This window comes from Cavia porcellus, unplaced genomic scaffold (assembly GCF_034190915.1).
Source record: "Cavia porcellus strain 051 isolate PalLab524CR breed Dunkin Hartley unplaced genomic scaffold, mCavPor4.1 scaffold_31, whole genome shotgun sequence".
Classification (NCBI taxonomy): Eukaryota; Metazoa; Chordata; class Mammalia; order Rodentia; family Caviidae; genus Cavia; species Cavia porcellus.
This window is the reverse complement of record NW_026947514.1, coordinates 14700012-14724134: the sequence shown is the minus strand read 5'-3', so window position 1 is coordinate 14724134 and position 24123 is coordinate 14700012. Positions and strand designations below refer to the sequence as shown.

Sequence of the window (24123 nt, the reverse complement as noted above, 5' to 3'; positions counted from 1 at the left end):
CAAGAGGTGACAGCCCTACAGAATGCCATCCTGGGCGCCCTCCCAGGACCATCTTTAGGTCCCTAGCGCTCCGGTCAGTACTCTAAAGATTTCTCCCTTGCTCTTTAAGAACACGTTTAAGAAAAATCCCACTAATTTTTTTTTTTTTTAACGTGCTACCCAAATAACCTTTCGCACTTTTCGTAATTTTGATGCAAGGGAAAAGGGCACAAAGCCATGGAATCGAATGCCTGGTGCAGCACTGGCCGACAAGAGGGTCTCGAGCCTGGGAAGACGGGCAGAGTGTGTGGGCCCGGGACCAGACCCCCGCGACTCCTCCCTGGGCGATGCTCCCCGCGCGAGAGGTCACGACGCCCTGGGCGCGGGCAGGCGAGGTCCTCGTACCTGATGATGTCGTCGCTGTGGCCCCGGTAGAACTTCTGCCGGTGCTCCCGCGGGCTGTAGACCACGCCGACCCCCGCCACGAAGTACACGATCTCCTTGGCCGCCGTGTAGTAGAGGTTGTTGCGGCACTGGTGGCCCCGGTAGCCGTACACCCACTCCAGCCGCAGGTGGCAGCTCGGGGCGCTCCGGGCCGCCATGGCGGGGCGCCCCCCACGCTGCTGCTCGGGCCCGCGGCTGCAGCGGCGCTGACGGCGACGAAAGCCTCCGGCTGGCGGCTGGAACTCCCCGCCGGCCGCGTCCTCTAAGCCGCTCCCGGCAGGTGCATCCCGCGTCTGCGGCAGCGGCCGTCGCCGCTCAGCCCACGGGCGGGAGGAAAACCCTCGCCCCGGGGAGCATGCTGAGGGCCGCGGGCGGCGCCGGCTGTCAGGGGGATTCCGAAGCTCGGCACCGGCCCGGGCTCACCGCGTCCGCTCTGCCCGCAGCACCGAGGCCGTGAGAGGAGCCGAGCGAGGGCCCGCCTCCAGCCCACAGCGCCTCAGCCGCCCGCGAACCCGGCGCCTCACCGCGGTCACCTGCGGCGCTCGCCTCAGTTGCGTCCCCGTCGCCACAGCACAGCGGTCCCGCGCTGCGCGCTCCCGAAGCCCTCTGAGCGGCAGGCGCGCGGCCCCGCCCCCCGATCACGCTTGCCCCGCCCCCGCACGTGTGGCCCCGCCCACCCCGCGCTTCCCGCCCCTCACCCGTGCTCGCTCCGCCCCCAACGGCCCCGCCCCTGCGCGCGTGGCCCCACCCCCGTCTGGGAGCCGTGCAGAGATCCGGAAGTCTCAAAGCTGCTTGGATGCTGCTCTGCGCGGTTGCTCTCCCGCATTGACCATCCCAGTGTCTGTCCCCACGCTGCACGTTGAGCGCCTACGTAGACTGTTAGGACCTGGGAGGACCCTCAGTGCCCCCGGGATCCTGTTGTTGGTGGTCTTTGCGCTAAATCGTTAACGGGTCCCCGCTGCCCCTGCACCTGGCAAGGGCTACTTTTATGCCTGGGAATTAATACAGGATGCTTTATTTTGTTTTTCCGCTGATATCTTACTTTTTCTTGCGGCCTGTTAGTGCTCTGTGATCCATAAATATGACAGGGAGAAAATCTTGCAAAGTACATTTGACGCCTCAGATGACGATCCTTAATATAAGGTGGCAGTGGTCCTGGAATTTTTTAAAATGTCATTTAAAGAGCCAGTAGGTTCCTGTTTTCTTTCTTTCTTTCTTTTTTGGTACTTGAGGATTGAACCCAAGGGCATTACATAACTGAGTTATACACCTGGCCTTTAAAATTTTTCATTTTGAGATGGGACCTCCCTAAACTGCCTGGGCTGATCTGGAACTCCTATCTTCATGCCTCCGCTCCTGAGTAGCTGGGATTGCAGGTGTTTGCTACCTTACCTGGCTAAATGACTTCTTAGAGCATGTCTAGTGCCGTGATATTCATGAAGTTGAGTGACTTAAATATTGTGACTAGGTAAAATGTTCCTTAAAAAGAGGTCGATTAAATTTAAGCAGCGAACTTCGAAAAGATTAAGTGTTGTGTTATTATACATCTTTGGAACATTAATCACTGGCAATTTTTATGAGAGTATGTAGAGAAATAAATTTTCCTGTTTCAGATTTTTCAGCACAATATCATAACGGATCTCATGACACATATTTAAGTATTCAGATAACAGATTTAAATAACTTATTTTCCATTATCATATGTTCCATTACAGTTTTTAATGACTCAAGGGTACAGTGTGAAGCAAAAACACTGCTAATTAAACTATCCTCAAATGACAAGTTGAGACTAAAAGAGATGGCAGATGCACAAAGGTGGCTAGGAAATAAACCACTCATGAATACTTGAGGAAGAAAAACAAACCTAAGCAGTACTTACACACACATCTTTATATAATCAGTTATTACTAAAGTCACATCAGCAAGCTTTAAAATCTGTATCTTGCTGGGGATATAGTTCAGTGGCATAAGCGCCTACTTGGCAAGTGCAAGGTCCTGAGTTCAATTCCCAGTATAAAATAAATAATATCTGTATCTTTTGAAAGTAGTGTAAATAAAGATGTGTGTGGAAAAAACTTGAATAGTCTACAGATCAACAAATGGACATCTGTTAGACATTTTTTAAACAAATTTCTTAAAATTATATTCAAATGATCTGTATATATGCAGATCTTAACCAAATCAAGACCACAATTCAACATACAGAAAGATTATTACATAGCCACAGAAGCAAAAATTAGAAGTTCTTTCAAAATAACTACATGAATACACAAATCTAAAGTTTAATGCAACAGGACCAAATCATAAACACATACTAGCTACCTTTTGGTAACATTTCAGAATTAATACACAATGCATAAAAAATTGCTCATATGTAATATAGACTAATGAGTGTAAATCAAGTAGGATGGGAAGTTTTTTGTATGTGAAGATATATATTTTGTAAACAACTTGAAGTAAAATCAATAACATGCATGTTGAAAAGGTCCACAAAAATCTTTATAATTTGAAGTTATACATAAAGTGCCAAGAAATTAAAATCAGAATCCTACTGATGGGTATTATAGTGACTAATTTTGAAGGATCAACTACTTAAAATAGACAAAAACAGCATAGATCAATGTAAATTAAATAACAAGAGTTTAGAAAAACACAATGTACAATAGCAAGAAGTTGGAAAACAATACTGTGGAAAAGTTATTATTCTATACAAAGTTAGGTTTGATAAACTAATAGTTGTTATAGTAAATTATCAAAATTTTCATTGCAATAGTATTTTCTCAGGTTAGAATCTGCAAGGAATATGCCTTTCCCAAATTGTCAGTTTTTTTTCCCACCACTCAAAACACAGGAATAGGTTTTTGAATACTAGTCATTTATGAAAGCTGTAAAATGCAGATATTCATAAATTCATCATAGTACTGGCAAAAACACAGACCTAAAAACCAGTGGAACAGATTAGAAGATGGAACAACTGCAAACTTATTCGCCTGATCTTTGACAAAAGAGCCAAACATGTTTACTGGAAGAAAGCCTCTTTAATTAATGGTGCTGGAAAAACTGTCTACATGTCAGCAGCTAAAACTAGACCTCTGTCCATCGCCATGCATTCATCTAAAGTCAAAGTGGATCAAAGATATGGACATTAAAACAGAAACACTGTATCTACTGGAAGAAAAAGTAGATAGAAATCTTGAAGATACAGGTATAGGTAGAGAGTTCATGAATAAATTCCAGGCTGTGGAGGAAATACTTTAAAGAATCAACAACTGAGATCAAAAGAAATCACCAACAAAGTGAAAAGACAACCCACAGAGTGGGAAAAAATTTTAGCCATTTGCTCCTAAGACAAAGGATTTCTATTTAGAACACATGAAGAATTGAAAAAAAATTATTACCCCCCCCCCAAATTCAAAAACCCAATTCAAAAATGGGCATCTGAGATGAATACAAATTCTCAGGTGAAGAAATACAAATGGCAAATAAGTGAAAACATTTTCAACATCATTGGTCATTTGAGGGATGCAAATTAAAGTAACACTGAGATTCCATCTGACCTCAGAAAGAATGACTATCATCAAGAACTCAACCAATAACAAATATTGGAGAGGCTGTGGAGAAAAAGGAGCCCTTTGGTGAGAGTGTAGACTGGTACAACTACTGTGGAAATCAGTGTGGAGATTCCTCAAGAAACTAGGATTAGAGGTCCCGTTCTGCCCCAGCTATTCTCCTGCTGGTTATCTTCCCAGAAGAATTAAAAGCAGCATACCACAGTGATATATGAGCGCCCATGTTTATGGCAGCACAATTTATAATAGGTGAATCTTGGAGACAACCAAAATGCCACCAACCAAGGAATGCACAAAAGATGTAGTATTTATATATAATGGAGTAATACTCAGCCGTAAAGAAAGATAAACTTGAGACTTTTATAAGTAAGTGGATGCAATGTGAACCCTACTCTTAAGTGAAATAAATCAGACTCACATTTGTAAGCAGCATATTGTCTTCCTGAAATAGTAAATAAGTTCTAACATGTACAATAGATATTGTGAAATGGAAAGAAATTGTTCAAAGGAAAAAGGAACTAGGATGCATGAAAGAGGAAAAGACAGTAGAGAAAAGGGAAAAATGCCAGTCAGTTATACTATTAGTGTCTCTTAGTTCATTAAAAAGGAAGATTTGTGCTGATATTGACTGGAGAAAGCTTTATGCCCATATGTTGCACCCTGAGAAACTACTTTAAAGATAACAACATGTAATGTGTTAATTATTGTTATTCTCCTATTATTTTGTTGTGAAATTGTATCTTTTTTCCATAAAATAAAAAAGATGTAGATATTTATAAATATTACACAAGTTACAACCAACATTTATGAAAAAAGATGTCTTAATCAACACTATTTACATCCTTCTAAAACCAAAATAAACCATCCTACCAAACACCATGTAATTAAAAACACTGCACAAAGCAATGCAAATCCATTGTACCTATCACAGGATTGAAAGTAAAAACAACCAGCTTCATTAATGAGATCAGTTAAAATGTAGCATCAAACTTCTTTAATATACATACCAGTATTATTTTAGAAGCATCATCAGGACAAATAGAAATTTAATTATGAATTGTCCTGAGCTACAGTCTGTACTGAGATTTTGCTTAGTAGTAAAAGAGATTCCCAGCTATCCTAGGAAAGTGGTGAAGTCATGCTCTTTGTCACTCCTCAAAGGAAATCTGACAGGTTTGGTAGTATCTGTTTACCACCCAATTGTTCTAGGAGTTCTACCTACCAAGTAATTCATAATTAATAGTATTTAAGCAAAAGGAACCCAAAGCAGACTCTGTAGTAATGTATACTAGACTGATGGGTGGTTTTTTTTTTTTTTTTGGACATTAAATAAATTTTTATTTAAGAAATTTCACGTGATTTCTGCAATATTCCTTAAGGTCAGTCAATGAGATTGTCATCTTCAAGATAGCCCTTTTTAAAGGAATTTGCTGCTTAATCCACTCATTCCATCTGTCCTGGGATCTTATCATCCAATTTCTGCTGACGATCTGTATTTTAGGAGTATTTATGGTAAATGGATCTGCCGCTTTGCTGACACTCTAAATTTAAAAAATATTATATTGACTACGAATAAAATGAGTATTAGAAAAACATAATGTATCAGTAGAAATACCAGGTTTAACATGCACAAAGCCAAGAAAACCAACGATGCCACACACTGAATTCCTGTCGCACTGTCTTTTGAACACATCAGCAGGAATAAACTGTTGAGTGCAGATACCATTCAGTGCAACTGATGGGTGTTTTTAAAAAGTACCTAATCAGCGTAAATCATAAAATCAAACGTACTTGTAAACATTAAGTATTTTGTTACATTAAAGAACTGTAGACTACAAACTGTGTAGATTGTCTAAAATGGTATGCTTATCATTGGGAAAGTTGTAGAGTGGGCTTTCTCACAAATATTTACTGCCATGATACAAAACAATTATGTGCAAACTGCAAGGTCCCTAGAAGAACAGTTAGAGCTTATAAACAGAAAGATGTCACTATCTCATCAAATATGCAAGAGATGGAGCTTCCCAGAGTTTATAACAAAGAACAATAATCACCACATGCCCTTCCTCTGTGGCTCTCTTCCATGTGTGACAGTTTGACTCCTTTATCCTGATTCTCACTCTCCCACAGTCCAGCGTCTGAGTGATCTTTTCAATGAGTTTCTCAGAGACACATTGTACACCATCACATACCCTTGACTCTATCAAAAACATGAAATGCTTTGGTGCAAATTTCAGGCCTTCATTTGTATCAGCTTCATGATTTTCCTTATCGATTTTATTTCCAACTAGTATGTTCACTATGTCATTTCTTGTATTGTATACTTCCAATTCATTTAACCAATTATCCAGTTGAACAAAAGTGTCTCTTCTTGTGACATCATCATGTAATGTAACACCCTGTGTGCCTCTGTAGTAGCTGGGAGTTAATGTTCGAAACTTCTCTTGACCGGAGGTATCCCAAATTGCAAGTTTAGCCTTATTTCCATCCACTGAAAATTTCCCCTTGAGGTCAATGCTAAAAGCATCACCCATGAATCTTGAAAGCAGGCTGGACATGCTTATGCTACTCTTGCAGATAATAAGGATCTTTGGAGTGGTCAGTTTGTCCTCCTCCAGCCTGACCCTGCTCCAACAGAGCCCATCTGTGTGTACCTCTCAAACCTTTCCCAGGAGAGCTTGTTTGGCACTTTAAATCAAAGCTACAATACCTCTTTGGTAATGTCTTTATTAAAACATGAATTCCTAATGTGGACTTATGTACTTCAGATATTTGAAATATTTTCTAAAATTCAAGCAAGTAATAAACTACTGACTACCAATTGTGTGCCAGCATTATGATAGTTATCCTTAGGTCTACAAAGAAATAAAGAACAAAGCATGTAAAACACAAAACTAAAATTCACGCTATTAATTCTATCTAGTTTGTTCAGCCAATTTATGAATTTTAATATTTCAATAAGCTATCATAAAATATCTCTGTATCTATAACTTTAGTCAGTTTTGTGTACAGAACCTCATACTGTGCCTGACACTATAGTTACTGCATGCAGATTTGTCAGACATTAAGTATGAAACAAAATACTGTAGTCACAATACTATGCATCTTAAGTTTTACCTTGAATATTTGTTACCTTTTCCTGAGATTCCATACTGTATTGGGACTTCTTTGGTTGCATGGGACAGAAGCCCATGGCTTAAGGTACAAAGGGAAATTTTTTTTATTTTAAAGAGAAATGTATCTCTTTAAAATAAAGAAAAATAAAAAAACCAACCAAACAACAACAACAAAAAGAATAGCAATATAGGATTTCAAACCAAGAGGATACGAATTTAACAGTAGTTGCTATATTGCATATTGTTATCTTCAAAATAGTTTCCCAAGACACAGGCATGCAAAATCGATCAAACAATGTATATCCCTTTGAGCAGTTTCTTTCCCTTTTAGTATATATCTTGTAACATTTGCATCTTTTTACTCTTTCAGGTTCTTACGCTCGTGAGACAATATAGTGTTTACACATGCAAGTCTGATTTATTTCACTTATAATTATGATCTCTAGTTGCATACATTTATCTATATAAAGTTTCATCGTTTATCCTTTTTATGACTGAATAGTACTCCATTGTATAAAAACACCACATCTTTTTTTATTAATTCCTCAGTTGATGTGTATTTGGGTAGTTTTCAAGATCTGGCTATTACAAATTGTGCAGTTGTAAACATGAGTGCACACATATCACTGTGGTATGATGATTTCAATTCTTCTAGAAAGATACCCAGAAGGGGAATAGCTGAGTCGAATGGAATCTCTAATCCTGGTTTTTTGAGGAATCTTTACACTTATTTCCACAGTGGTTATATCAGTCTACACTCCCACCAGCAGTGGAGAAGGGTTTCTTTTTCCTCACAGCCCCTCTAGCATTAGTTATTGGTTGATTTCTTGATGATAGACATTCTTTCTGGAGTGAGATGATATCTCAGTGTTGTTTTAATTTGCATTTCTCAAATGACCAATGATTTTGAACATTTTTTCATATATTTATTTGCCATTTGTATTTTTTTATCTGAGAACTGATAGACAGGACCAATATTGTCAAAATACCATACTTCCAAAAGCGTTTACAGACTTAATGCAATCCTAATCAAAATAACAGTATCGTTCTGCACAGAAACAACAATGCTAAAATTCATATGGAACCAGAATAGTAAAAGCAATTGCAGGTAATAAAAACAAAGCAAGCAGCTCCCTAGTCCCAGATATCAAGTTATGTTACAAAGCTACAGTGATAGAAACAGCATGGTACTAGCACAAAAACAGATATGTAGATCAATAGAACAGAATATAAAATGAAGAAACAACCTAAAATACATTCATCCATCTAATCTTTGACAAAGGGGCAAAAACATATGCTGAAGGAAAAACAGTTTCTTCATCTAGGTGATTCTGGGAAGAAAAAAAGTGAAGAACCAGCATGATAATTATTATTTTTTTTTCCTTTCGTTTTTACCGGTACCAGGGATCGAACTTGCAACTGCCTGCTTGGAAGGCAGGTGCTTATGCCGCTGAGCTAAATCCCCAGCCCCCATGATAATTATTTTTAAACAAAATTGAGCACCAATGTGTGAAACATTGGGCTTGGTACTATTGAGTAATAATCAAGAAAAATAAATACACAGACTATGCTTTAAAAATGTATATTTCAAAGAGGAAAAGAAGATAAAGTATCTTTAAAAACAAATGAAAAAATATATAAATAAGTAATATATTCACACATTTTAATACAAGTAAATACTGTCTTAAAATCACAAAAGGATTATAGAAGGAACATACTCTTATTAAAAGAAACTTTTCTGACTTCTGCTCATCATTAAAACTTGCTATATTAAGGTGTAATCCCAGCACTCACCAGGTTGAGGCAGGAGGGTTGTTGCAAGTTTGAGGCCATCCTGGGCTACAAAGTGAGCTCAAGGCCAGCCTGACCTGCACAGCAAAACCATGTCTCAAGAAAAACCAAACAAAACACAAAAATGTTACTATATTCAAAATCAATCTAGGGAAGGTAACAGTAGTAGATTCACCACAGATTGTGCAATCAAAACCAAACAAACCAAAATCTTAAGGGCAAAATATTTATGAAAACATAAATATTAAGCTGACTTTTATGTAGGAGAACATTTTCTGAAGGGGCAAATGCACTCTTATTCTAGACATTTCTAGAAAGAGGAAGTGGGATAATTTACGATAAAAGAAGATATTGTCAGAATGTTTAAAAGTCAAAGCCGCTGTGGTAAAGCACACTTTCCAGCTAATTGGAAGGAGGAGGCTGAGGCAGGACCCTCGCTTGAGCCCACATGTACAAGGCACCCTGAGAAACATAGCAAGACTCTGTCTCAAAATAAATAGCGGGGACAGTAGTGCAATGTCATATTTATATGTTTTAAACTGATGAATTTTACTGGAATATAAAACTAGTGTTTCATTAACTGACAAATGAAAGATTATCTCCAAACAATATCTGTTGTCATCTTATTCTGTGTACCCTATGACCATTCAACAAATGCTCAATTTACATATTTTGTAACCCTTTTTAAAGTGTATATAATTGTAATAAATGTTTCTGAATATAGATCATAATTTTTCTGCAATATTATGCAATGTAATTAAATCTGACTAAATTTTTTATTTCTTCTACATTACACCTTATATTATTAGACCTTCTATTACACAGAGAGATCAGCATTCCATCTTACAGTAATAAAATACAAAATATTGCCATATCGCTGAGTAGTTCAAATATTACTCCCATGTTTGGAATCACTTCTAGTATATCCTGGTTGATTTCCAAGAACTTTTATTTAAAAAATGAAAAACTATACTCCATTCAAAGGCTTTAATGTATAAAATACAAACATTTTAGTATCTTAATGATATGCTGTTTAAAATTCGTTTTTGTAAATCTAATTACAGTTACTCCCCTCTAGCTCTACCAACTCAAGCTTGAAATTATCTAATGGCTTCCCGCTGACTCCAGTCCAAAACCTTTTACAAGTCCAAGAGGCTTAATATGATCCTACTCTTGTCTCCCCATCCCCATTTTACATCTCTTCCTAGTCACCAAACTCTGGCTACCCTGGTGCTTTTGCTTTCTTTTAGTTCCTAGAATATTTGTTCCATATGACCCTGCCATAGGGACTATTAACACGCTGATTCTCACCTATTAGGAAATCTCCCTTTCTCCGAGAACTCCTAACTAGCTGACTTGTATCCAGCCTTCATACTGAATCAGTCATCACTGGACAGGGAAATCTCTGACTTTCCTGAAGAGGCCATTTCTCTTGCTTATACAGTCTCATAATACCATCTTCTTCTTAATGTGCATCAAGTTGAATTTTATATATACTTTTATCATTAATTAGCTTTAGTCTCCTCCCTCCCCACCAACTATAACCTGGTTAGGGGCAGGAAAACGCAGAGTCTCACTTAGTGCAAGTCTCAGTGAGTGATCAGTCACCATGAGGAGACAAGTGAGAAACTTGCCTACTTCCTTCGACCTTTCACATAAAGTCAACGGCATGACTTAATGTTGGAGAGCAATGAAGCTGAATACACGTGCAGGGCTGTGATATGGACCGGGCCTGATTGAACCAAGAAAGAGAAGACCCCTCTGGGGCAAAATAGGGTACAGCTGGAGGCCACCTGGAGGCTTTCTGCATAATTTTCCTTAGTTAGCAATTCCTTAATTGTCTTAGAACCCCTCCCAAGATCCTGTTCAGGTTTCCTCCATTGTCCACTCAACCCCTCGCGTGTTCTGATTAAATACTGGCTGCCTAGCATCAGTCTGCTGGTCAGCTAGCAGAATTATGAGCTCTGCCGAGGATTTCACCCCTGCTCAGCCCTAGAGATCATGCCGCTTGTCTCATTCCTTTGAGCTTTGGCATGCAACCAATTGGGGGTTTGCGGATGTAGGCACAGACCCCAACAGCTTAAGGAAATATATACTTGTTATAAGAAAAAGGTACAAACACAACTTAGCCCAACAGAGCAATATTAGTCAGTTTTAACCCAAGGAGGAATTCATTTTGGCTCATAGTTTTACAGGTTTTAGTCTATTTCTCATTTAAGTCTTTTCTCCCCTCTCTAGAATAAATACTACCTTCCCTTTCCTCCCGTTTTTCATAAAACTTTGGATTGGGCCAGAACTACACCACTGGTTTTTCTGGGCTTCCTTCTTCACAGATGGCAGATCATGGAAAATCAGTCTCTGTGCTTGTGCATGTGACATTCCATTATAATAAATCTTTTTATGCATTCTACTGATTCTGTTTCTCTGGAGAACTCTGACTACCAGAGACTTAAAAATAACCATGACTAATATGTAAAAGAATCTGGTAGAAAAGGTGAATAACATGCATGAGCAATGGGAAATTTTAGCAGAGAAAAAAATTACAAAAGAGTCTGCATGTACCTTTTAGAAATAAAGGACATGATGTCACAGATCAAGAGTTCCTCCAACGCATTTGTCTGCAAACTAATAGACGCTGATGAACAAAGAAATAAACGAGCAAAGGACAGAAAAGAAAAAGAGCATTCAAGGCCTAAGACAGCACAGCCTATGATATGTGTAACTGTAGTCCCAGAAGGACGAAAAAGAGCAAAGACAAAAACATATTTGAAGCAATGAAGGCTAATAATTTTTATAAAATTAATAAAAGATAAAAACCATAGATCCAAGCAGCTCAGCAGATCTCAAGAAGAATATATATATAACACAGAACACATGCACAATCTTGGACATATTATGAACAAACCTTTAAAAAAATTTTTTTGTTGTTACTGTTTTGCGCTTGCCAGTCAGGCACTTGTTCCACTGAGCTATATCCCTGGTTCAAATGTCTAAAGATTTTGAAGAAAAAATTACATTGAAAGGAAAAAAGAGCTGAAAGATTCCACAAAAACCATCTGAACTAGTGAGTTTAGAATGATTATATATGTACAATATAAAAATGATATTTTTTAAAAATCCAAAATGTATTGTTATTAATAAATGTAATTAAAAATGTTTGTTAAAACTTTTTGACTATCAACAGAATTTAAATTAATAAAATAAGCAAATAATCAACTGTGCAAAGGCAAAATCCTCTCGAGACTTTGCACAAATTCTAGCCACTCTAATGTGGATGATAATGAACGTGTTACGGAAGCAGTTCTCATTGTGAATCCTGCAGATCATGAGAAATCTGTGAAAGTAATATTTTTTTCAGGTATAGAAAAAGTGTTTATCTCTCAGTGCAAACTAAAATATCAACTCATTTTGGGTTGGATCTCATATAAATATAGTGGTTATTTTATTTTGATGAAAATATTTTTTTTCCTAATTTTTTATTTTAACATTGAGATGTTAGATTTTAAAAATGGTAGGAATTCAGGTATAATTTATTATCCATATCTTTTGATTCCTCAAATAATCAACATTTATCACATTTCTTTTACCATTTTTTATTACATATGTATCTATAAATGCATATACATTGCATATAATGCATGTAACATTCCTAGCCCCTCTTCCTCTACACACATACATACTCACATGCACACACATCCATTTATAAGTTGTAATAATGGCCCTTGCACTTATTATTGTAAATTTTTGTTTTAAAACAAATTTCATATTTTAAGTAGAATTAACCAAATCATAAAATTAACATTGATATAGTACCATTTTAAAATCTATAAACCTTACCCAAATTTTGCTGTTGTCTAATTAATGTCCTTTACGGGAAAAATTTTATAATTTGATCCAAGATCTTTTTCACGTAATGCAGTTGGTTTCCATGTCTCCTTTAATCTGAAAAAGTTTCTAAATCTTATCTTCTGTCATCTTCACATTTTGAAGAATTAAGATTATTTATTTTGCACATTATTACTTATTTGGATCTGTCTGATGTTGTTTCAGTACTAGATTCAAGTCACACATTTTTGATAATAACACAAAAAACATATGACATCAGCATATTATATACAAGTGTTAAAGATATTTGTTCCTTTATTTGCCATATTAACTTTAATAACTTAGTTAAATGATGTCTGCCAGGTTTGTTCACAATAATTAAAAGTTATGGGATTTGTATTCAATAGCCTTAAGAAATAAACTGATAAATCAGTGATTATAGTTTAGAAATCCTTCGAGGTAAGGTGTTCATAAGAAGTATTTTGAGATATAACAAAGAGATTATAATTTATCAAGTAATAACAAATGCTGATGAAACTGCAGGGAAAAGGAACACTCTTGGTTATTTGTGGGAATGTAAACCAATACAGCCATTATGGAAACCATAATGGAGATGGCTCAAAAAAATGAAGTTAGAAATTCCTTGACCCAGCTAGGTCTCTTCAAGAATCTTCCCCAAATAGTTAAAGACATATTACAGGGATAGAAGAATAAGCATGTTTGTAGAGCACAGTTCATAATAGCTAAATCTTAGAAGTGGCTGCTATGTCCATGCGTAGGGATAATGTGAGCAACTGTGGGGGATTTCCTCCTGTCTTGTTTTTGAAATCCAATGTCTTGTTCTGTGTAATCATTTGGTTTTATTCCTGTATTTGGTAGCCTGAGCAACGATTTGTATTCATTCGTTATTTTTATTTTAAAGGGAATAAAAAAGAAGAGCAAATTAAAAAAACAAAAGTGATAGGACAGTAGGAAATCCACACTCATTACTGTATTGAGTATTGTTATCCTCTAAATGGTTGCTTACACTACCAGCCCCAGGCTTGCAAAGTCAATCAAACAACACAAATGTCAGGTTGCTTTCCTACTTCAGTTATTATCTCAGTCTGTTTTGGGTCCAGTTGCTTATGGGAGGTGGGGGTGGGGCAAGGGGTGGAGGTGGCTTCCCTGCTGATTCTCCCCAGCTGGCAGGGCCTCTGGGTGCACAGCAACTATTTTGAAGATAACAATGTGCAATAAGGCAACCTTGTTAAATTCCTATCTTCTTGTATTGCAAAACTATGTCACTATTGTTTTTTTGTTGTTGCTGTTGTTGTTGTTTTGTTTGGTTACTGATTTTTCTGTTTTTATTCTCTTTATAATAAAAAGAAAGGGAGAGGGAGGAGAAGGGAAAGGGGAGGAAAAAATTGATACATTATAAACTCATGGCAACATTCCACAAAGCATATATTCACTATGTACTGCCAATGTGTGCTAATAAAAATAAAAATTGAAAAACATAACAGTAACATTAGTATTTAAAAATGCAACAATAGAGTTACCTTGATCATTTTTATTTTTAAAATGTTTTTTCATATAAATGTGATCAAATGCCTACAATCTTATTTTTTACATTTACTTGTACATGCCAAATGGAGACTTTTTATCCTTTTGTTCTCCCCAAAGCCCTACCTCTTAGCATTCAAACACATTCATCTCTTATAAAAGAACTTGAAACACTAACAAAGTATTATTATTTTGCTGAGTGATAAAAGTGCAGATAAGAATATGATTTGTCTCTTCATAATGTTCATCGAACTCCATAAAGAATTTCTATAAGTGCTCAGAATAAAAATCTCATTCTTAGAGATTTCAAAGAACAATTAAAGAGTACAATATGTTTGCATATGTGTGAGTGTGTGTGTGTGTGTGTGTGTGCATGTCAAAATGAAACATTTTGTTTTTGGATGATTTTCTTCCTCCCCCGCTTCCTCTTCTTCTTTTTTTTTTTTTTTTTTTTTTTTTTTCTGTTTGTTTTTAAGGCAGGGTCTTGCTCTGTAATTCAGGATAGTCTTGAACTCACTGTGTAGCCCAGGCTGGCCTCAAACTCAAGGCTGTTCTCTAGATTTCCTGAGTATTGTGATTACAAGCATGCACCACCGTACTCAACATGAATACTTCTTGAAATACACTTTTCCCTACAAATTAATTTTGGCTAGGGAACTTTAAAAATACTTTTCTGTTAACTTTGAAAGATCAGATAATGCACAGTCCTATAAATAAAAATAGGATTATAAAAAACAAACATTATGACTATCTTATATTTTCTGGTAACAATAGTTCAATGAAGTTCACACAGTGACAACTTAAACTCCATTGGATTCTTGGGAGTCTAGTAGAGAAGTAATTCATATAATTCACTACTCAATGAACTGAATTGTCTCTTCTCTCTGAAGACTGTGAAAGACTCTAAAATTAAAACTTCAACAAATTTGCACAATTGTGAAAGCCTTGAATTAGAAAAATGGGAGAGGTTGGCATAGATGAATCGAGAGAAAGAACACTCTCAATAATATTGAAATTAGATTATGAAATTTATGTATAAGAAAGCAGTGTTACATTATAGCACTTCTGAAGAAATTAAGTAGTAAATTAAGTGGTGAATATGCACAGAGTCATTTGAAAGCACTGCAGAATATTCCAAAGGGATGGAATAATTTGACTGATTAATAATCCTTATCCAAAAAAATAATTAAACAGAACAAAGAACTGGATGACCATAACTTAATGGCATTGATTGCTTTCAATTTGGTAGGCACTATATGAACTCAAATTGGGTTCCAATGAGTTGGTAAATGAAAAAAATGAGGCTAACATCACAAGAGATATTATGTAATAATAATTTATGTTGTTGTTATTATTGTTACCAGTGGTGAAGGTAAAGATGTTTTTCCAAACAATGTTACACAGGGTCTGGCTATATATTTGGGTACAAATTTACACCATGGAATGAAAATCAGAATTAGCTATACATGATCATGGCAGGCAGTAAAGATATCAAAGAAAAGAGCTATGGGATAAATTCAAATCTTTGTGAAATAAATGTACCAGAAATTGCTATTTAAAAAATAATGTACCAAAGTAAAAAAAGAACATGAATAGTTCTTAACCATATAACCACAGATCGATGGTTTTTTAGCCTTTGAATATAATGTACTTTTTCAAAAAGCTCAGCGAAGATGAACACAGTAGCACAGAAACTTGGATGCTGAAGTAGGAGGATTGCTTAAACTCCTGACTTCGAGACCAGTCATTAAGAAAGCTTCGTACAGATGTTATTGAATAATTCACATTTTCTAATACTTTTCTGTGGAATCATTTTTTCCCAAAAGTTATTCCTTTACATCAATGAGATACTATTTATAACAATTATAAAAGAGGTTAAAATATTAATAGAAAATGTTTTGATATATGTAGCAGCAACATAAAACATAATACTAGAAACATTAGTTGTCATCCTGCTAGTGGCAGTTAATAGTGAACATTAGAATTTGAACGGCGGGAGAAATGAGTGTGAAGATACTATTTGTCAGCTTTGCGGTTCAGTATTAACAGATGACCCATATTCTTCGGTAGCTTAAAACGTGGTAACTGAAGTTTCTTTCCTGTTCCCACTGTTCGTTGGCAGTGATGGTCTGATGTTTTTAGTCCTTGGCTTGCCTACTGCTTTCTCCATGTGTCTTCTCTTTCTAGGGCTCAGGCTGAAGGTACATGAGAAAAAGTGTAACAGCCAACTACAGGTAGGCTCTGACATTTTGTGGGGGAATGTGGAGCATGTTTTTCCAGCTCCTCATTCTTTGGCCACGGCAAGCCAAGTGAATCCAAGGACATGGGGAAAGGAATAGTGTATTCCTTGTCAGGGAAAAGCACCGAATACCGAATACCATACTGTGAGTCACGTGGTAGACGGGGGAAGCTGTCTAACCTTGCAGGAAAGGTTACCAAATAATATTCTAGGTCCTGGAGACACAGCAAAGATTCTACTCTTGGTGATTACATTCTAGAGCAAAGGAAGCAGGGGGCAGAAATAGATGATGCAATCATATTTATAATATAATATAAATACCAGGTGATGTTAAAACTAGAACCTGACTATAAAGAAGAAAGCCAAATTTTCATTCAGAATGTATTGCATCAGGGGAAAGGGACCTGGGCTCAACTTGAAATACAGCAAGAAAGAGTGGGTTTTTATAGCTAAGAGCAGTTTGCAAGGGTTCAGCTGGAAGGTGGTGAATGGAAAATCACTAGGAGAAGTGAGGCATCAGGGTAGGAGTTCTTCCTTACAGAATTCTTTCTGAAGCAGGCCAGAATTATCAGACATCACCTGGGAGGTGGGGGGATATAAGGAATTGACCAGATATTGAGGGAAGGATTTTCTCTAAATGACTTAGCAGAATTCTTGTTATAATTGGATTCTGCAAGGATAAACATGGTCGAATTAAGAACATGGCTAAAATTTGGTCCAAGAGAGAATTTTGTTAATAATAGTAGGTCCTTTGAAGAAAATTGTGACCAGGAAATGAGATGGAGGTGGGTTGGACGGAGGACTTCATCAGGGAAATAATGTATCAAAGGGGACTTTATAAAGTGGTAACTGAAGCAGGTAAGTATCTGGGAAAGACTGAGACTATCAACAGATAGCAAATTTAAAAATACCCTGGTAAGTCCAGGTAAGAACCAGCAAGGATGCCAGGGGTCTCTTGATTAGGGGGTAAGCAAGAGGAAGGTGTTGAGATGTGTCAGAAAAGTAGACAGCACCTAGAAATGTCAGGGCTTTTAGGTTGAAATAGGGAATTTGGATCGTGCTGAGAAGTATTGCCTAATTTATTATTTTAAAGAGCAGTACTCTGGCCAAATCAAAGTCATTATCTTACTTATTGCCCCTCTCTCATTCATATGTAAGTACCTCTGTGGTAGATTAGGGTAAAAATTAGGATGTAAGCATACATTGTATACTACATCTTTTCTTTTCTTTGCAGTGATGGAACCCAGGATCTCATGCATATTAGGCAAATGCTCTCCACAGCACTAAACCTCCATCCATATGTTGCATTTTTAAAATCAGTACTTTTATTTTGCATTTTAGTATTTGTGCTAGCATTCTGTACATAAATGCCACATAACAGGTAGATATACTTACCTTAGCCTAAAAAAATCTAGGCCTATTTTTCTTTTTTGTAAATAGCGTAAAAAGAACCTCCCATTGCTCCTTGCCATGAAATAGAAATAGGCAGTCTTTCATGTTGTGCTCTTATCAGGATAAGAGAAAGATGGAAGTGGTTGCTGCATGAACAGAATTTATACTAACAAAATTCTAAACTTACTTCAATTGTTGAAAATGAATTCATTTTCAGACTACAGAATCTGATTTCCAGAGTACAAAAAGCTTGATAGAAAAAGCAATTGAGTGTAATCAGCTCTTTTCATGCGTGCTCAGTTTAAAATGTTTAGGCTGTCTTATCTGCTAGAAATCAGAAGGACTCGATAAATATTCCTAGGAACACCTAGATGGGTCACCTTAGTGACCATGTAATTGGCTGTGAAATTTAGACTTAAACAAGCAAATTCAAAATCAAAGGGGCTGTTTAATAACCGTACTTTCTCTTTCTTAAGATCTTTGCCAAAATAACAGGTGGTAACATCATTGGAGAGCTACGAGAAGAAAACAGATCTTGGCAGATGGTCAGCAATTTGAGGCTAATGCAATGCAGCTCATGTACAGAAATTGAGAAGCATTTTTCTTTTCAGAGAAGTTATCAGTGCTGTAGTGCATTTTGATTCAGAGTTGGATGAAGAGTATATTTCTCACTAGAGGAGGAAAAAAATCACTGCTCAAGTATTGGAAATACAAATAATATTGAATTGTGACCACTTTATGGCATAAAACAATTTCTCTGTGAATACAGGATCACATAAATGTGAAGGTTTGAGAAAAATATGAAGCTTTGTAAAATAGATCCATACAAATTGACTGTTTCATATGGTCATAAGTATTGACTTTAATATAAATGGCACTGCATATACATATACATACATATGTGTATCTTATATAATTAACACACAATGACTGGGGCATTACAAATTACTGAAAGTGTTTTTGGGTTTGGATTTTTTTTTGTTCTGGGGACTGAACTCACACCTTGCACTTGCTAGGCTGGCACTTGTACTGCTGAGCGCTGAGCGCTGAGCTAAATCCCCAGCCCTGAGAGTGTTATGTAAATTATAGAACACAAAATATTTTTAAAACCGGATTCCTTATACAACAAAATTTTTTAGAAAGACAATTATCTGAACTGTGAAGCAATTTTTCTTTTCTTTTCTTTCTTTCTTTTTATTTGTGATGCTGGGATCAAACTCATGACTTTACATTTGCCAAGCACGTACTTATGCTGCTGAGCTAAACCCCCAGCCCAATTTTTCTACGTGTTTCCAAAAGCAAAGCTTATGAGCCTTGATTTAGTTCAGTGGCTCAAGCACTTGCCTGGTAAACACAAGGTTAGAATTTATTGGAATTTTTTATGTGTATACTGTTGAGTATATTGTGGGCTTTTTTATTTTTTCAGTGCTAGGGATTGAACTGGGCCTCAAACATGCTAGGAAATATTCTACCTCACATTTGCTAGGGCACCATCTCAAACCTCTGGGCTGTGTTTTAAAAAGGGCCTAGGTTAATATACTAAGGAAATAGCATACATTCCTAGTTTACCAAAAGCTGCAATATCTCCTCTCATCCATGCCCTGCTTGTTAGCAAAGGACCTGGCACAGTAGGTGCTCAATCAGTGCTTGTCAAATGAATCAAAAATTATCAAGAAGCTTGTGTCAAGAGGACATGTAGTCTCAAAGAATGCATATCAAATCAGTTTATTTGACATCTTAAGAAAGTATATCTAGCAGTATTGGAATTATGATCACAATTCTATTCTGAATTTGGCTGAAAAAACACAGCTAATAAATCTAACCAGAAGGCCAGTACTCTTGCGAATAACTACTCTTTGCTTAAGTATCCTGATGATTTGGTTTCTTTATTTCTGTGTTGTCACTAAACAAGGGGTTTGTTGGGTAAAAGAAACATTTTCTTTTGTTTCTTTGGGTTAAGTTAAATGGCCTGAATAATTCCAGTTTAATGTTCAAGAAAATTTAACCTTTGGCATTTAAAGTTACCTTATATTAAGTATTTGTTTTTAAATTGAATTAAACAGAAGGGATATCTAGTTGCTGGAGAGCAAAAGATAAAATCAATGAGTTGAGATCTAGCACTGATTTGAAAACTGACCTAAAGGGATTAAATTGTGTCTCTGTGCTTCATTTTCTCTAGCAGTAAAATAGTCCTAGTAATTGTTATCTTTCCCCTTTACTAGGAATTGTTGTATCTACCATTCTTATTCTTAGCACTTAAAAAATAATTATTTCTACTTTATGGTTAGCATTATAAAAATGTAAACAAGTATAAATTAATAAAATCAGTTAACTGTAAACACATTTACATGATATAAAAATAAATGTTCATAACCTTATAGAGGCATATGTTATGCTGCATTTGGAAATGTGTAACATCCTGCAGTTCGATTAATACTACACAATTCCCCTCATTATTTGACTTTTTAAAAAATAATTTTCGGTAGTACTGAAGATTGAACCTAGAGCCTTCGCACTGAAGTGCACTGCAAGCTTTCCTTTTTAAATGTTACTAAGCATAGTTTGACTGCACATCTGAATCACCTGGAAAACTTAAGAAAAGATACATTCATTTTGGCCCTACTTCAAATCATTTAAGTCAGTAGATCTAGGGATGGAATTTGGGCAACTGCATTTTTTTTTTTTAATCGGTACTGGGGATTGAATTCACAACCGCCTGCTTACAAGGCAGGTGTTTATGCCGCTGAGCTAAATCCTCAGCCGGGGCATCTGTATTTTTTCTTAGTATATGTTTGTTATAATAAATACATTAATCATGGGGAATTTGTACATATAAATGTCACACTTTGATCCACTTTGCTTTCCCTCTCCAAATGTTCTGCAAAATACCCGACCATCTATTTTAATCAGTTTTCTCATTGCTAAGACACAACACTGAATATTCACAATGTAAAGGAGGGGTTTGATTTGGCTCTCAATTTCAGAGAATTCAGAGCATGGCCAGCTGGCTCCAAAGCCAGAACATCATGGCAGAAGGGTTTGGAGAAGCAAAGATGCTCAGTCTATGGCAGCTGGGAAGAGAACAAAGCCAGAGATGAAGGGACACTATGAGGCCATGTCTCCTTGACCAACCAAGATACACTTAGAAATGTATTCCTTCAGGGCTGGGGATTTAGCTCAGCGGCATAAGCACCTGCCTTGCAAGCAGGCGGTCATGAGTTCGATCCCTGGTACTGATAAAAAATGAAAAAAGACAAAAAAAAAAAAAAAAAAAAAAAAAAAAAAAAGAAATGTGCTTCTTCAAGGGGATCCTAAAGTCAAACTGACATTCTACCCTAACTACCACATACCATCTCCTCTCAACTTGCTAAGAAAACACATCTCATTAAGCCATGCTTAATCTCCAAATAAAGTCCATAAAAAGTTAGTAATTCTCCCTAACACAATACAACTGGAAATGCAATATGCTCATCCTCAAACTCTGAACACAGCATTTCTGCAAATACAGTTCCAGCATTTCTGCAAAGTCTAAGTCCATATTCAGGCATGGTGGCACATATCTGTAATCCCAGAATTTTGGAGGCTGATGCAGGAGGGTTACTGTGAATTCAAGGCCTGCCTGAACTGCATTGTAAAATCCTGTCTCAAAAAGACCAAAAAAAACCCAAAAAAAGTCTAAGTCCAAGTCTATCAAGAGATTCAAGGCAAATCATTATCTGTGAACCCTTGTAAAACTCAAAACTAAGTTACATAACAGCTGGGCACAGTGGTGCATTCCTATAATCTCAGCACTTGGGAGGCTGAGGCAGGAGGATCATTGCAAGTTTGAGACAAATGTAGGGCACAAAGTGCCTCAAGGACAATCTGAATTGCATAGCAAGACCCTGTCTCAAAGAGATAAAACAAAACAACCCCCCAAAACTAAGTTATATAATACCAAGACATAATTGTCCAGGGTAAATATTCCAATTCCAAAACTGAGGAACAGAGAGATAGAGAAGAATGAGACCAAAGCAAGGACTGAAATCCAAGGTCAAACATTAAGTTATGTCTCTGATATTCAGGGTGAGATAATGAGTTTCAGATGGCTTGGACAGCCACACTCCTATGGCCTTGCTAGTTGTCATTACACAGCCTTTCTTTTGGGCTCATTCTGCTTGCGGCCCACAGCTTTACTTGGCAGACATTTCAGGTCCCTGGTATCTCCAAATTCCTCAGGTCTCCCCTGTACTTTTGGCTTCATTTCCACAGCTTCATGCATTACCCTCTTAGAGATTCCTTGTCTGACCTTCTAGGATGGACTCTCCCTTACTCTCCAATACTTGTATGCTATAAGCTGTTAAAATCAGCATTATATGGATGATACCAAGGTCTGCCACTAGAGTGGGCAGTAGCTGGGACCCCTTGGATCATACCAGCCACCCACTCTGAATGCTGGATGGCCGAACATGGTAAAATGAATCCTGGGATCTAACTTCCTGAATGGTCTTTCTCAAGCAGGGACCCATAGGCTCCTTTTTCAAATATAAAATGTGTACTTTTGTACCTTTGAGCTGCAAAAAGTGGGATCTTGCTGATTCTTGAGATGTCCTCAAGTCATCTCTCTTCTAGTCCCTGTACAAAAGCACTTGGTTTCATTGTAATGATGCTAATCTCTTTAGTAGCCATACCTCTTTTGGCCCCAACAATGGTTCTTTTTGGGTCAAAATTAAGTGTTTTGAAATTTCCTATTCTGATTTTTGTCCTTAAATCTAACTGTAAATCTGGTTAAAAGCAGCCAGCTATAGTACATATGCCACAGCCTGAATGTTGGGTTACCTTCTTTAAATTTTAAAAGAATACTATTTGAAGGTATGAGAAAAAGAAGTGGGAGAGAGAGAGAGATAGAGATAGAAAATTGGCAGCTACTCTGGATGAGTTAGGAGTATTAGAAGGTGAATTTTTCTGGGCTACCTTTGAGTTTACCCTATCAGATCAATTAATCCATCATCCTTAACCTCAGTCTCCCACAAAGTCTCAGAACATGGCAAACTGTAGGTAATACTTTTTTTACAGAGTGGAACACACTTTGCCTTTAGTCCAACTGCCATTGAATTCCTTGTTCCCAACTGAAACCTCCTGAACTGGCCTTTACTGTCCACATTTATATTGGGATTATAGTCTTCTGACCTCCACCAGAATCAGCCATCAATTTTTTACAGCATTCTAGGGCTTCTCTATCCTTCATCTTCAAAGTTTTCCAAATTCCTCTCACAAACCAGTTTCAAAGGCTTCTAAAGCAAATGATTATGTAAAATCATAGCAATGGCTCCATTCTGGGCATCAATTTTCTGTATCAGTCAGTTTTCTCATTACTGAGGCACGATTCCCAAACTTCACAACTTAAAGGGAGAGAGGTTAATTTGGCTTATGGGTTCCAGGGATTCAATCCATGGTGGGCTGGCTTCAAGGCAGAAATATCATGGCAGAAGGACATGGTAGAGAAAAGTTATTTAGGTCATGGTAGTTAGTAAGAAGGAAAAAACAGTGCCACAGAGGAAGGGCGGAAGGACCAAATATAGAACTCAAGTCCATACTCCATGGCCCACTCAGAAACATGCTCCACCAATCTTTCAGGAGGATCCTAATGCCAATCACGTTGATTCTCCATTCTAACCAGCAAATCTGTAACACTTCAAAACCCACAGGTCATTAAACGAAGAAACACTTGAAAACCTGTCATGAAGCAGAGGAGGCAAAGGAGATATGATTAAATTGTAATTATGGTACCCTAAGTGACATCCTGGAATAGAAAAAATATATTAGAAGAAAAACACTTAAATTCAAATAAACTGTAGCATAATAGTACTGTATCAGTGCTGGTTCCTTAGTGATGACAAATACACTAAGGTAATGTAAGATGTTAACAATAGGGAAAATAAGGTGAGGATTACATGGTAATTTGGTATTATCTATACAACTTCTTTGTAAATCTCAAATTATTCTAAAATACAAAGTTTAATCAGTCTAATACGGAGCCAGGGTGGAGAATCTCATAGGAATTTGCTTACATCGTTTCAGAAAACTAAAAGCCCTTGTAAACATTGAGCTAAATTGTCAACTTCCAGCTTACACATTCATAAAAACCTGACTTTAACTAACAACTGCATTAGGACCTTTTGACAAATTATATCTCTAAAATCATTTCCAGGGAAACATAGTGGACCAATTGTAGTAAACATAA

At 37.1% G+C, this 24123-nt stretch overlaps 1 protein-coding gene, 1 non-coding gene and 1 pseudogene across 14 annotated transcripts in view; all 3 read right to left on the bottom strand.

Moving 5' to 3' along the window:
* Eml5 (EMAP like 5) overlaps positions 1–1027 on the bottom strand; it is a 205438-nt gene extending 204411 nt beyond the window's left edge. For 6 of the 13 annotated variants that reach the window (XR_010044824.1, XR_010044825.1, XM_063240923.1 and 3 more), the window contains exon 1: positions 385–1026. Coding sequence is in view for 11 of the 13 variants with exons in the window: in XM_063240923.1 (XP_063096993.1) it covers positions 385–581 (197 nt within the window). In the remaining 2 variants the exon portion in view is untranslated. Of the gene's footprint in view, positions 1–384 lie in introns of all 13 variants that reach the window. The other 7 variants (XM_063240921.1, XM_063240920.1, XM_063240922.1 and 4 more) reach the window with 3 other exon arrangements.
* A 4560-nt stretch (positions 1028–5587) lies between these two features.
* LOC111757616 (small nucleolar RNA SNORA8) lies at positions 5588–5726 on the bottom strand. Its single transcript, XR_002791919.1, has one exon. It is a non-coding gene; the product is annotated as a small nucleolar RNA SNORA8 (small nucleolar RNA).
* Positions 5727–6023: 297 nt separating this feature from the next.
* Positions 6024–22161, bottom strand: LOC100733141 (ras-related protein Rab-18-like; annotated as a pseudogene).
* Positions 22162–24123: the final 1962 nt, after the last annotated feature.